Raw genomic sequence first — 13,161 nt, forward strand, 5'->3', positions numbered from 1 at the left:
AGGCTGGGCATGGTCAGCAACAGGCGGGAGAACGGGGTTGGGGAGGGGGAGGGGGAGAGAGAGAGAGAGAGAGTGTGTGTGTGTGTGTGTGTGTGTGTGTGTTTGTGCGCGCGCGCGGGGTGGGGGGTCTTGCCGGGAGGGCATTGGCGCTTCCCGTTGGGACCCCCGGGGTGGGCAGGACTGGGGTGGGGTGGGAGGGGCTTCTGCCCCTGACCTGAGTGCTGGGCACCCCTGGGCTTTTCCTCTGTGCTGATTCCCAAGGGGGGCGCGTTGGGTCCATGCATTTTCTGCAAGGGGGTTACCCCATCGCAGCTCTCCGCGCTGCTCCCCCGCGCCTCAGGGCCTGGCGGAGGGGAGAGCCGCGGGGGCGCGCCTGGCTTATGGCTTCTTGCTTTTGTGGACCCGCACCACACAGACTTGTGGATGCGCCTGTCTGTGGCCCCAGAGCAGCACCCCTTCCGCTCGGTGCCAAGCTAAAGGCGGGGCGGGGGGGAGGCAGCAAGCATGAGGGTCAGAAGAGGAGAAGGCCAGGAGGACGCTGTCCCAAGGGGGCGGAAGCAAGTCCAGGGCCTGACCTGCAGCAGTAACGCAGGGGGAGAAAGCTCCACCCGCCAGAAATGGGAACACAGCTGGGATTTGCCGGGAAAAAGTTTTCCTCAATTCTTGGAATGAAGGAAGTAGGGGCTTTTCCCCTTGCTTTTTTCTTTTTTTTTTTTTAAGGTTTATTTATTTATGCATACAAGAACTGGGGCGCAGGCCAGAGGTGCGGGGGGTGGGGGAGAGGATTCCCCAGAGACAGAGTGGGGAACAGAACAGGCAGAATGACTGAAACCCACTGCTGAGGGGAGCAGCGGGCGAGGCAGGAGAGGTCTGCTGCGCCCTGTGGGTCAGCTCCCTGGCTGGCAGGGGATGGAACTCCTGCTGCAGAGGCTGTGATAGTTTCATAGGTTGCATCTTAACCCCTTGCGCCACCAGGGAGGCCCTGCTTTTTTTATTCCCCTTACTTAAATACAATGGTCTCGGAAGATGGGAGAGTGACGAGTGACCGACCCTCCCAGTCAAGCTCTGATAAGAAAATCTGCTTCCATGTGACCAATTGTATGGTGGTGCCTGGAAACCAGATCTTGGTGCTGAGCATTATACAGCCTGCACAGATGTTGAATCACAGCCCCCTGAAGCCCACACACCATGGTTTAGACCACACACCTGACCCCGTGGAAGTACAAGATACTGTCAGGGCTTGACTGTGGTCAGTCATTCTCCCACCTTCATTTTTGGGTCTTTATCTAGTTCAGTGCGGAAGGTCCCTCCCCAAGGCAGAAGTGTGTGTGTGTGTGTGTGTGTGTGTGTGTGTGTGTGTGTGTGTGTGTGTGCAAGCGCGCACAGATGATCAGGGCAGGAACTTGGAGCAGAAGCAAGAGGGTAGAGGGAGGGGGCAGAATGGGGGCAGCCTAAGTGGGAGGCCCTGCCTCTCCCTCACATTCCCTTTGGGGGAGTATTTTTCTGATAACTTGTAGAACTTGAACTTTTTTCCTTTTCTTTTTTTAAACAAGCAAAAAAAAAAAAAATCAAGCTCTTTCTGCCTGCTTGTGTCTGTGCAAATGTTTTCTTCTCCCTCCCTTTCTTATAATAAGCCTAATATTTTAAAAATATAAAAAAATAAAATCAATAGTCGCTTATAACTCAAGCAAGGATTTTTTTTTTTTGCTTTATATGTCAACTCTTTTAGAGTAATTTTTTCTTGTCTTTTTACCAGCTTGAAGAAAAATAAGTATGAGTCCTTATGAAAGGAAAATCACAATATTGACCAAGAAAAAATAGCTAGCTCATGTTAATAGATAGGAGGGCTGAAAATACTGAAGTCAAATTGTCACAAATTAATATGTCTTAATATATAAAACAACGTATATATATATTTAACATAGATAATAGAAGTAAATAAAGGATGGAGTCTTATGAATATCACATAGAAAGGGCTCTCTCTCTCTTTTTTAAGATTTATTTTTACACAAGAGCTGGGGTATAGGCCAAAGGCGTGGGAGGGTGAGAGGATCCACCATAGGCAGAGCGGGAAACAGAACAGGCAGACGACTGAAACACACTGCTGAGGGGAGCAGCAGGCGAGACAGGAGAGGTCTGCTGTGCCATGTGGGATCCTCGCTGGCCAGCCAGGATTGAAGCTGCACTGCAGAGGCTGCGGACAGCTTCACAGCACAGTGCTCAACCCACTGCACCACCGGGGAGGCCCAGAAAGGGCTTTTTAAGGCAGAGGTATGGGTAATCTTTGCCCCCCAGGGTATATTTGGCAAAGGTGGGAAATCTTTTTGTTTGTCAAACTGGGAGTTGAGTGCTACTGGTATTCACTAGGTCGAGGTCAAGGATGTTGCTCAATGTTCATGATGTATAAGATGGCACCTCAACAAAGAATTATCCAAGACACCAAACGTCAATTGTACCAAAGTTGATAAATTCTAGTACAAATCATACTGAAAAAGATAAACTGTCTATCCACAATGTAAAGAAAAGGCTCTACACCCAAAACTTCTCAATAGTTAATAGATAAAAACAAAATTAAGAAGACTTTCCAATCACATAACAAAGGGTAAGTTTCCACAGTTGATTAAACAAAGAGGACATGGTCTGGTACAAAAGTAGGCAAATATGAATGAGGGAGTTGCAAAAAAAATACTCTAATGAACAATTTAAAAACTGGTATCTGAGTAAAGCCAGACTAGATACTGCTGCAGTAACTCACCACCCCTTCTATTCTCAGTGTCAGCAAACTATGACCCTAGGGCCAAATGGGCCCAATGCCTATTTTTGTAAATAAAGTTTTATTGAAACGCAGTCAGGCACATTTGTTTATATATTTGTCTCTGGCTATTTTCACACTAGTAGTTGCTACAGAGACTATATGGCCAGCAAAGCCTAAACTGGTTATTAGCTGGCCCTTTTCAGAAAAAGGTTGCCCAGCACTGATTGATTGATTGATTGATTTGTTTGTTCATCTATTTATTTATTTTAAAGTATTTTTAAAAATATTTATTTTTATACAAGAACCAGGGTACAGGTCAGATGCGCGGGAGGGTGAGAAGATTCACCGGAGACAGAGCGGGGAGCAGAACAGGCAGACTGATGAAATACACTGCTGAGGGGAGCAGGGGGTGAGACAGGAGATGTCTGCTCGCCATGTGGTTTGCTCCCTGGCTGGGGATCAAACTCGTGCTGCAGAGGCTCCGGACAGCTTCACAGCGCGGTGCTCATCCACCTGCACCACCAGGGAGGCGCCCCCAGCACTGATTTAGAACAATGGCTCACGTGTCCATCATGTTACTTGTTCATCACAAATTAGATGTGGCTCATGTCATTGATACTTGGGGACAAAGGAGATGTTGGTTGTGCAGTGGAGAGAATGGAAGATGCCCAGGTTCTTAAAGCTCTGGCCTCGCAGTGACCCTCTTACTTCAGCCAAATCAAGCCCTGCAGCCCCTCCTGGGCCCCTAGGCGGGGCTTCCTGACCTTTTGAGACACCCACCCAGGATTTACTAGTGGGCAGGAAAACACCAGGACACCACCCCTCAGGACCCTCCTCCTCATACTGCAAGAGAGCAACCTTTGCCTTTATATTTGACACATGTAAAAGGCAGGTGCAATGTTGGAGGAGTAGAGAAAGGGGCCTCCAATGATATTGAAAGGGGTGAAAATGGCAAAAATCTGATCATCAGGATTAATTTAAAATAGAAAACACATAACCACTTCAGTGAAGAAGCCATGAGGAAGTAATCCTCAGAATGTCTCCACTTGAGTTGGTGCCACTCCTGACATGGGGTCAGTCAGAATCAGAGAGGAGCCCCTGGACTCAGCTGGGGCGGGGGTGGCTCTGCGAGGAAAGAGGGGACGGCAGACCCTGAGACCAGCCACACCATGCCCCGGCGCAGAGTGCCAGCTTTTGGAGGTGCACTGCTTCTCAAGTCACTGAACCCTCCCAGAGAAGATGGTGCTTTCCTCATGCCCCCATCAGGCTTCTCCCAGCTTCTATGCCTTTATATGCCACCTAACCCCGAGCCCGCCCCAGCTGGCCTCAGAAGGCAGGCCTGCCCCCAGCCTTACCTTCTGGGCCAGTCTCTGGAGGATGCAGGTTCCTCTTCTGGGCCGTTGTCACCACCCCTGGCTGCCCAGCTGAGTGGTCCTTCCTGGGAGTTGCCTGATTCCTCACTGGGCGCTTCCCTTGGGTTCCACGGCCAGGTGAGGCTGCCCCTGGGCCACGAGTGATGTGGGAATACTTTTAATTGGGGTCCCAGTGAACTCCCTGCCCCCTATTAATTACTTCACTTCTCACACCCCCAGTTCCCACCATTTCAGGAAATCTCTAGCCCCAACTCACTTTTTCTCTTGCTAGTCACGACTCCTCTCCTTCTTGCATCTTTCTTACTGCCCCAGACTCACACTCCTCCTTCCTGTCCTCTTCCCTTTCCCTGCTCCCCCTTCCACTCCTCGGCCTGCCCTGTGTGTCAAGCCCAATCTAAACTCCACAGCGGGGCCTTCCCGGTGGTGCAGCGGTTGAGCGCTGGGTTGCGAAGCTGCCCGCGGCCTCTGCGGCACCGGTTCGATCCCCGGCTGCTCCCCGGCCACCGGAGGAGGGTCCCACATGGCGCGCAGACCTCTCCTGCAGCCCGCTGCTCCCGCTCTGGCTCTGGTGAATTCTCTCACCCTCCCGCGCTTCTGACTGTACCCAGTGCATGTACGAACAAACAAATAAATAAATAAATAAATAAAACATGCCTCTATAAATAAAAAAAAATAAAAAAAAAAATAAACTCCACAGTGGTGACCCTGCTGGTGAGGACACCACCCGCTGCTTTGTCTTGAAACAAAGTGGGGTGTGTGTGTGGGGGGGGTGGGGTGTGTGTGTTTTGCTTGCTGCCTAGTCCCCAGGACCCAGGACCCAGCCTGGCCCCCTCCTCACACTCCAGTCAGCGTTGCCGCACGCACACACGACAGCAGTGTGTCTCTGAGACGATTACGAGCGTGTTTTTTTACTCTGACCATGGTAATGTGCCAGGCCCCCATTACGAAATAGAGAAGTTTCTGGTGAGAGCAAATGTTGGCCAACACCAAGCACTCACTCCAAATGAGACCACTGAGGTGACATTTCAAGACAAAACGGGTTTTGTCTTCTGTTTTGTTTCAAGACAAGGCGGCGGGTGGTGTCCTCGCCAGCAGGGTCACCGCTGCTGCCCTGTCCAGAGGGCTCCTGCCTGGCCCCTGACCCAGTGGGGAGAGGGAGGGTGTGAGAGGAGAAAGCCTGGGGAGGGAAACAGGGACGAAGCAGGGGAGCCAGGAAAATGCAGTTTCCTCCCTGTGGCTCCCTCTCTGCAGCTGCCTGGGTGTCCAGCACGGAGCCAGGGGGTGGGAGGAGCGGCCTGAGCTGCCACTGCGGCTGCTGAGGCCCAGAGATCCGGGTCTCCTCCAGTTTGGGGCTGGAGCCGGGGTCTGCCCGCACACTGGGGTCTGCCTTGTCTGTTCTTCCTGGCTCTGGTCCTGAGCCGGACACATCCTACCCTGAAAATCGTCTCAGGCCTCCTGTCCAGCCAGCCCACTCCTTCCCGCTGAGAGGAGCGAAGAGCCTGTCTGGGCAGCATGGCTGTGGGGCTCCTTCTTCTGTGAGAAGGGTCATTGGGGGTGGCCTGGCGGTTGGGGTGGGGTGGCACCAGGTGGCCTAGTAGCTGGGGGAGGCCATGCTGAGCGGCCCAGTAGCCGTGCTGAGTGCCCCAGTGAGGGCCCTGGTGCCCAGCGAGGGGGCACTTCCTCTTCCAGCTTACCTCCTGGGGGCCTGTTTTTCGGTCTCCTTTTGGGACTTGACCAGCTATCCTGTTTTCTCCTCTTTTCTGAAAGAGAAAGTAAAATTGTTCTTATGGCTGTAAATATTGATCTACACACTTGAGAGAACAATATATTTATGTCAAACTCTTCCATCTTCCTGACACTTAAGGAAGACCGGAAAGCCGCGGGTGTGAAAAATAGCCCGTCTTACTTGGAAATTAGAAAAGGGTCAGAGGAGTAACAGATGTATGAATCTGTTAACACTTAAAATATACTTTGTTTTTTCCAAATTAACAACAAATGCTTTCAAGACTGGGAAAAAATATGAGTATACTTACAAGCCACAGATATGAAAGATTTTCTTAGCTAAAACTCATGACCAAAAATGATAAAAGATGAACAGATCTGTTTACAAAGTACAATCAAAATGTCCACATTTCAAGAACTGTCCTCAAAATATTAAAATAAAAAAAAGAGGGAAAATTCCAGTATGTAACATTAGGCTAATATCCTTGATAGAGTCAACATGACTTAAAAAAATAAGATAGATAGGGCCTCCCTGGTGGCGCAGCGGTTGAGCGCTGGGTTGCGAAGCTGCCCGCAGCCTCTGCAGCGCTGGTTCGATTCCCGGCTGCTCCCCCGGAGGAGGGCCCCACATGGCGTGCGGACCTCTCCTGCCGCCCGCTGCTCCCCTCAGCAGTGTACTTCATCAGTCTGCCTGCTCTGCTCCCCGCTCTGGCTCTGGGGAATTCTCTCACCCTCCCGCACTTCTGACTGTACCCAGTGCTTGTATAAATAAATAAATAAATCTTAAAAAAAAAAAAAAGGATAGATAAAAGAATAAAAAGTAAAAAATTTAAAGGACAGACTAGAAACAAAAACGACTGGGAAACAAAAAAGTATTCTTTGAAATTGCTCAAGGGAGAGATGTGACATTTACTTAAACAGCCTCTTTGAGCAGGAGTGACAAGAGATGCAGTCAGGTGAAGCCAAGCACCTAGTGCCGGCAGTGAAAGTAACAGAATCACTAAATGCAACCTGCAGACAGTGCCCCTCCTGTCCTCTGGCTGCAATGCAGGTTGCTGGCTGGACCCAACGAAGGGGCTGCCACTCTCGGAGGATAATGGAGCCACAGCCAGGATGAGCCTGGAGTTCTCTGGCTCCTCCACGCAGGAGAGAGAAATAGGGCCTCTCATTTCAGCCACCGTTTTGGAAGGAGGGGCGGTGGGTGGTAGCTAGCAGTCACGCAGAGCAAGCAAATCCTAAGTGTAGAAGTTTTTGTGTTGGAAAAATTTAAATCACCATTTCAGCAAGCACATCTTTTCTGGCTTGCATGTAAACTTTTGTGGCCTGAGGGCATCACACTTTATAAGAACAACATCAAATCCACCTCAACGGAGACCAAACAGTTTCCTTGCACTTACTCTTTTCTGCAGGAGACTGGCCCAAAGACACTTGGCTTCCATGATCCTCGGGATCTACACAGAAATGAAAGAAAAAAGCCATTTATTTAAGGAAGGTAATGGTTGAGTAAACTTCAAATTTCTCCGAAGATGGTTGTATAAATATAATGAAATTATCTGAGACAATTTGAAGCAATGCTGTGTACGCCAGTGTGATCTCAGAGAAACTGTTAAAATTGATAATTTTCTTTAAGGTTGTCACATTTAGTGATTCTTTCTGACAGTCATGAGCTATTTGTCCCTTGAAGGTCACGTGTGGCATGTGGGCGTTCTGTGAATCTGTGACACAGGGACTGAATCCCAGGTAAGGAGAAGAACGTGTAACCTGCCCGCCCCCCATGGGTGGTAGCGGTGTGGGGTCTTCCAGCTGGTGAGGGTATTCAGGCACTGACTTAGCAGCAGACACCCACAACAAGGTGTGGGCCACCAGCTGGGTCACACAATTACACATGTGTTTGATGATGTTTATGATGAGCCGTTCTCTAGTTTTCCCCAAAAGATTATTGATAAACATGGCGATTGGGATTTAGGCAAAGACTTGATCCACGAGATGGGCACCTTCAATAAAGTAGTTATACCACGCACACTCAGCTGCCCCAGTATTGTGCCCAAAGGCACAAACATTGGTTCTTGGTTCCCCATGAAGTTTGAAAATCTTATTCTTTTTATGGAATACATTGTGTACACTTACCCAATATGAGACATGTATATACACACATGTGCACTGGGAGTAGACAGTTGCAACATTAAATATACGGTGTTGGAAAAATTGGACAACTTCATACACAAAATGAAAATGGATCACTGCTTAATACCATACACAGAAATCAACTCAAAATAGATTAAAAACTTAATCATAAGTTTGGAAACCATAAAACCACTGGAAAAAAATAGGTTGTAAAATCCTTGATGGTGGTCTTGGTGATAAATTTTTGGATTTGACACTAAAAGCAAAGAAAGCAAAAGCAAGTTTCTGAACAGCAAAGAAAACCATTAACCAAATAAAAGGGCAATTTGCTGAATGGCAGAACATATTTGAAAACCATATATCTGATAAGGGGTTAATATCTAAAATATTTAAAGAACATTGCAAATCAATAGCAAAAGCACAAATGACTCAATTAAAAATGAGAAAGGATCTGAATAGACTTTTTTTTTTTTAGAAAAGACATACTGATGACTAATGGGTACCTGAATAAGTGTTCAGTATCACTAATCTTTGGGGAAATGAAATCAAATGCACAATGAGGTATTACCTAACATGTAAGAATGGCTATTATCAAAAAGACAAGAAATTCATGAGGATGTGACAAAACAGAATTCTTGTGCACTTTCAGTGGGAATGTAAATTGGTGCAGATTTTATAAAAAAATAACAAGGGGATTCCTCAAAAAATGGAATTACCCTATGATCCTGCAATTCAACTTCTGGGTATTTACCAAAAGGCAAATAAAATACTAATTTGAAAAGATATATGCACTCTCATCTTCACTACAACAATATTTACAATGTCAAAACATGCAAGAAATCTGAATGTCTGGATAGATGAATGGATGAAAAGATGCAGCGGAATATTATTTAGTCATGAAAAATAAAAATAAAATCTTGCTGCTTGTGACAAAATGGATGGACCTTAAAAGCATTTTTCTAAGTGAATTGAAAGAAAGACATACAGCATATGACCTTATTTATACGTGGAATCGAAGGCAACCAAACTAGCAAAAGTGTCAACAAAAAAAAAAATCAAACTCATAAATACAGAGAAGAGATTGGTGATTACCAAAGGTGAGGGCTTGGGGGTAGACAAAAATAGGTGAAAGGGGCCAACAGATACAAACATCCAGGTGTAAGATAGGTGAGTTGTAGGGATGTACTTATGGCATGGTGACAATAATTAATAATATTTTATTGCATATTTCAAAGTTGTTAAGAGAGCAGCTCTGAAAAGCCCCCATCACAGGAAAAACTGTTACTATGTGGTGATGGAAGTTAACTAAATTCATTGTGATCATTTTGAAATATATATAAATGTTAAATCTTTGTCTTGTATATCTGAAACTAATAGAACATGATCTGTCAATTATATCTGAAAGAAACGATTCAGCTGTCTTTGAATCAGCTAGACATCAAAGGGATTTGCAAAAACACACAAGGATGACGCTCATCTCAAATGATTTTTAATTGGAAACTGTATTTTTCATAAAAACTATTACTTATCCTAACAGGTAATTGGTATTATTGTTACCTTTAAATAAATTGATACATAACAATTTTTAATGATAGGTTTAATTTCTAATAAGGTCTCATAAGATATAAAGAACACAAATAAGAGCTCTCTGGGGTCCTCTATTACTTATGAGCTAGACCACAGCCGAGTCAGCTGCAACTGTGAACTCAGCAGATTCTGCATAAACTCTCTTCAGCTGGAACCTGTTCCTCTTTCCTCTCTGTCCCTCTTCTCACACCTGGTCTTTCTTTGCACTTCCTTCCCTTCTACTTATCTACTTAAAAACACCTGCCTCCCACTGAGATACCCACCACTGCGCTCTCAGATGGCAGACCCGCCCCAGCCTTACCTTCTGGGGCACACTCACTCCTGGCCTTCTGGGCCTTTGTCACCACCTGTGGCTTCCCGGCTGAGTCTTCCTTCCTGGGAGTTGCCTGATCCCCAACTCGGAGCTGCTCTTGGATTCCGTGGTCAGGTAAGGCTGCCCCTGGCCAAAAAGTGATGTGTGAATAATATTAATTGGGGACCCCATCCAGCCCCTTCTCTCCCTATCAGTGACCTTCTCTTCAGGTCTCCAGCCCCGGCATTTCAGGAATTTTCTGTAGCCTCACAACTCACTTTTTCTCTTGCCTGTCACGACTCTTCTTCTTGCATCTTTCTTACTCCCCCAGACTCACACTCCTTCCTGTTCTCTCTCCCTGCTTCCCCTTCCACTCCTGGGCCTGCCCCATGTGTCAAGCCCAATCTAAACTCCACAGCACCAGGCGGGGCGGGGGGGTGGGGGGTGGGGTGTGTGTGTTTTGCTCACTGCTGAGCCCCGGGGACCCAGGACCCAGCCTGGCTCCCTCCTCACACTCCAGTCAGCGTTGCCACGCGCACACGACAGCAGTGTGTCTCTGAGACGATTACAAGCATGTTTTTTCACTCTGACCATGGTAATGTGCCAGGGCCTCTATTACAAAATAGAGAAGTTTCTGGTGAGAGCAAACGTTGGCCAACACCAAGCACTCACTCCAAATGAGACCACTGAGGTGACATTTCAAGACAAAACGGGTTTTGTCTTCTGTTTTGTTTCAAGACAAGGCGGCGGGTGGTGTCCTCGCCAGCAGGGTCACTGCTGCCTGCCCTGTCCAGAGGGCTCCTGCCTGGCCCCTGACCCAGTGGGGAGAGGGAGGGTGTGAGAGGAGAAAGCCTGGGGAGGGAAACAGGGACGAAACAGGGGAGCCAGGAAAATGCAGTTTCCTCCCTGTGGCTCCCTCTCTGCAGCTGCCTGGGTGTCCAGCACGGAGCCAGGGGGTGGGAGGAGCGGCCTGAGCTGACAGAGTGGCTGCTGAGGCCCAGAGATCCGGGTCTCCTCCAGTTTGGGGCTGGAGTCGGGGTCTGCCCGCACACTGGGGTCTGCCTTGTCTGTTCTTCCTGGCTCTGGTCCTGAGCCGGACACATCCTACCCTGAAAATCGTCTCAGGCCTCCTGTCCAGCCAGCCCACTCCTTCCCGCTGAGAGGAGCGAAGAGCCTGTCTGGGCAGCATGGCTGTGGGGCTCCTTCTTCTGTGAGAAGGGTCATTGGGGGTGGCCTGGCGGTTGGGGTGGGGTGGCACCAGGTGGCCTAGTAGCTGGGGGAGGCCGTGCTGAGCGGCCTAGTGAGGGCCCTGGTGCCCAGCGAGGGGGCACTTCCTCTTCCAGCTTACCTCCTGGGAGCCTGTTTTTCGGTCTCCTTTTGGGACTTGACCAGATATCCTGTTTTCTCCTCTTTTCTGGAAGAGAAAGTAAAATTGTTTTTATAGCTGTAAATATTGATCTACATGCTCGAGATACCCATTCCTTTAAAGCAAAATTATTTCCCTCTTCTTGTTATTTTGGAGAGGAAAAATAACAATTTTGAAACAAATTATCAAATAGGAGAAACGATTTACAAACTATATATTTGATAATAGTTTGTAAATATCCATAATATATAAATATGTCTTACAATTCAATAGGAGAAAACCAGTAATCCAAGTAAAATTGGGCAAGGAACCTGAATACATGTTTTCAATGAAGATATAAATGGCCTAGACGTACGTGAAGAGGCCACCATCAGAAGTCACCAGGGAACACAAAGTAAAATCACAATGAGCTATCGCCCATGCCTGTTGGAATCGCCATCACGGAGAAGACCAGAGATAAGTGCAGGTGAGAATATAGAGAGAAGGAGACCCTCATACACTGTTGGTGGGATTGTAAAATGGTGTGGCCATGAAGTTAAAAAGTCAAAAAGTTAAAAAGTAGAACTACCACAAGTTTCAGCAGCCCCACCTCCAGGACTATATCCAAATGAAATGAAAACACCAACTTGGAAGACTTCTGTATCTCCATGTTCACAGCAGTCACAAAAGCTATGTATAGTGTTAGTTACAATAGCCAAGATAGGGACTCCACCTAAGTATCCTTCAATGGATGAACAGACAAAGAAGTTGTGACATAGTACAATGAAATGGTAATCAGCTGTAAAAATAAGGAAATCCTACCGTTTAGGCAATATCGACGGATCTTGAAGGCATCAGGCTAAGTGAAATAAGTCAGCCAGAGAGAGATAAATACTGCCTGATCTCATGTGTATGTGGAATCTTAAAAATTAAAAACAAATGCAGACAATAGCAGCAACAAAATTCATAGAAAGATCAGATTGGGGGTAGCCGGAGGGGGTGTGGGGCAGGAAGGACAGGAAAAGGAAAGGGTGGTCAACAAACTTGGTCAACAAACTTCCACCTGGAAGGTGAGTCCTAGGATGTAATGTACAAGGTGATGAGCATTAACTCAGCTGCATGGTATGTAGCAAAGTCGTTAAGAGACTAATGCAGAGTTCTTATCACAAGGAGACAAATTTTGTTCATTTCTTTTTATATTATCTCTTTGACATGATGGATGTTAACTGCACCCATGGTGGAATTCCTTTCACAGCATATGTGAATAAAACCACCTCGAGCTCATCCAGAAATGCATGACCACTATGTCTCAATACAATTTGGAAAAAAGGTGTAGGAAGAAGTCACAGATTTCAAAGATTCTCTGGACAAAAATTCAAGACTGGAAATCACAAAGGTAAAAGATGAACAGCTTAATTTTACAGAGATTGGTTGTTTACAAATTTTTAAACTGCAAAACGTTTAAAGTTTTGAAGTATGGCCATACTTCAAAAAACATCCCCATAATATTAATACAAAACATGGGGGAAAATTCCACTCTGCAACGTGAGAGGAGTGATAGGCTTATTAGGTAAGGCAAAAGGTGAATGGCACACAGGCAAGTGGGCAGAGAGTATGCACTGAAATCTGCAAGAGGTGATGCAGATGAGATTACTGACAAGCCAGCTTGAGCTCACTAATAATGAAAGCCATACATTGTTTGATCGTAAAGATACCAACACTTAAAATGTTTTGTCATAGCTACTGCTGATAAGGATGTAGTTAATGAATTCTCATCAATCCTTAATGGGAATGTAAATTATTTGTTCTGGAGAATAGGTGGTTATGTATATGTATGTGTATATATGTACATATATAATTTTAGATCTCAGACTCTAACCAAGTATAATTTCATATTTAGAAGTTAACTCTGAGGAAATTATTAGATAGGTGTGCATAGATACACACAATGCGATTTCTACTT

General features: G+C 46.6%; 1 protein-coding gene across 1 annotated transcript in view; it reads right to left on the bottom strand.

Moving 5' to 3' along the window:
• SP110 (SP110 nuclear body protein) overlaps positions 1–13,161 on the bottom strand; it is a 40,215-nt gene that overhangs the window by 6,460 nt on the left and 20,594 nt on the right. Inside the window, exons 13-17 of the mRNA XM_054699465.1 lie at positions 11,202–11,267; positions 9,863–10,000; positions 7,248–7,301; positions 5,823–5,888; positions 4,111–4,257 (exon numbers count right to left, since the gene is read on the bottom strand). Coding sequence (XP_054555440.1) covers positions 4,111–4,257; positions 5,823–5,888; positions 7,248–7,301; positions 9,863–10,000; positions 11,202–11,267 — 471 coding nt within the window. The remainder of the gene's footprint in view (positions 1–4,110; positions 4,258–5,822; positions 5,889–7,247; positions 7,302–9,862; positions 10,001–11,201; positions 11,268–13,161) is intronic.

This window comes from Talpa occidentalis, unplaced genomic scaffold, assembly GCF_014898055.3.
Source record: "Talpa occidentalis isolate TD23 unplaced genomic scaffold, MPIMG_talOcc4v2.1 talOcc4.3, whole genome shotgun sequence".
Classification (NCBI taxonomy): Eukaryota; Metazoa; Chordata; class Mammalia; order Eulipotyphla; family Talpidae; genus Talpa; species Talpa occidentalis.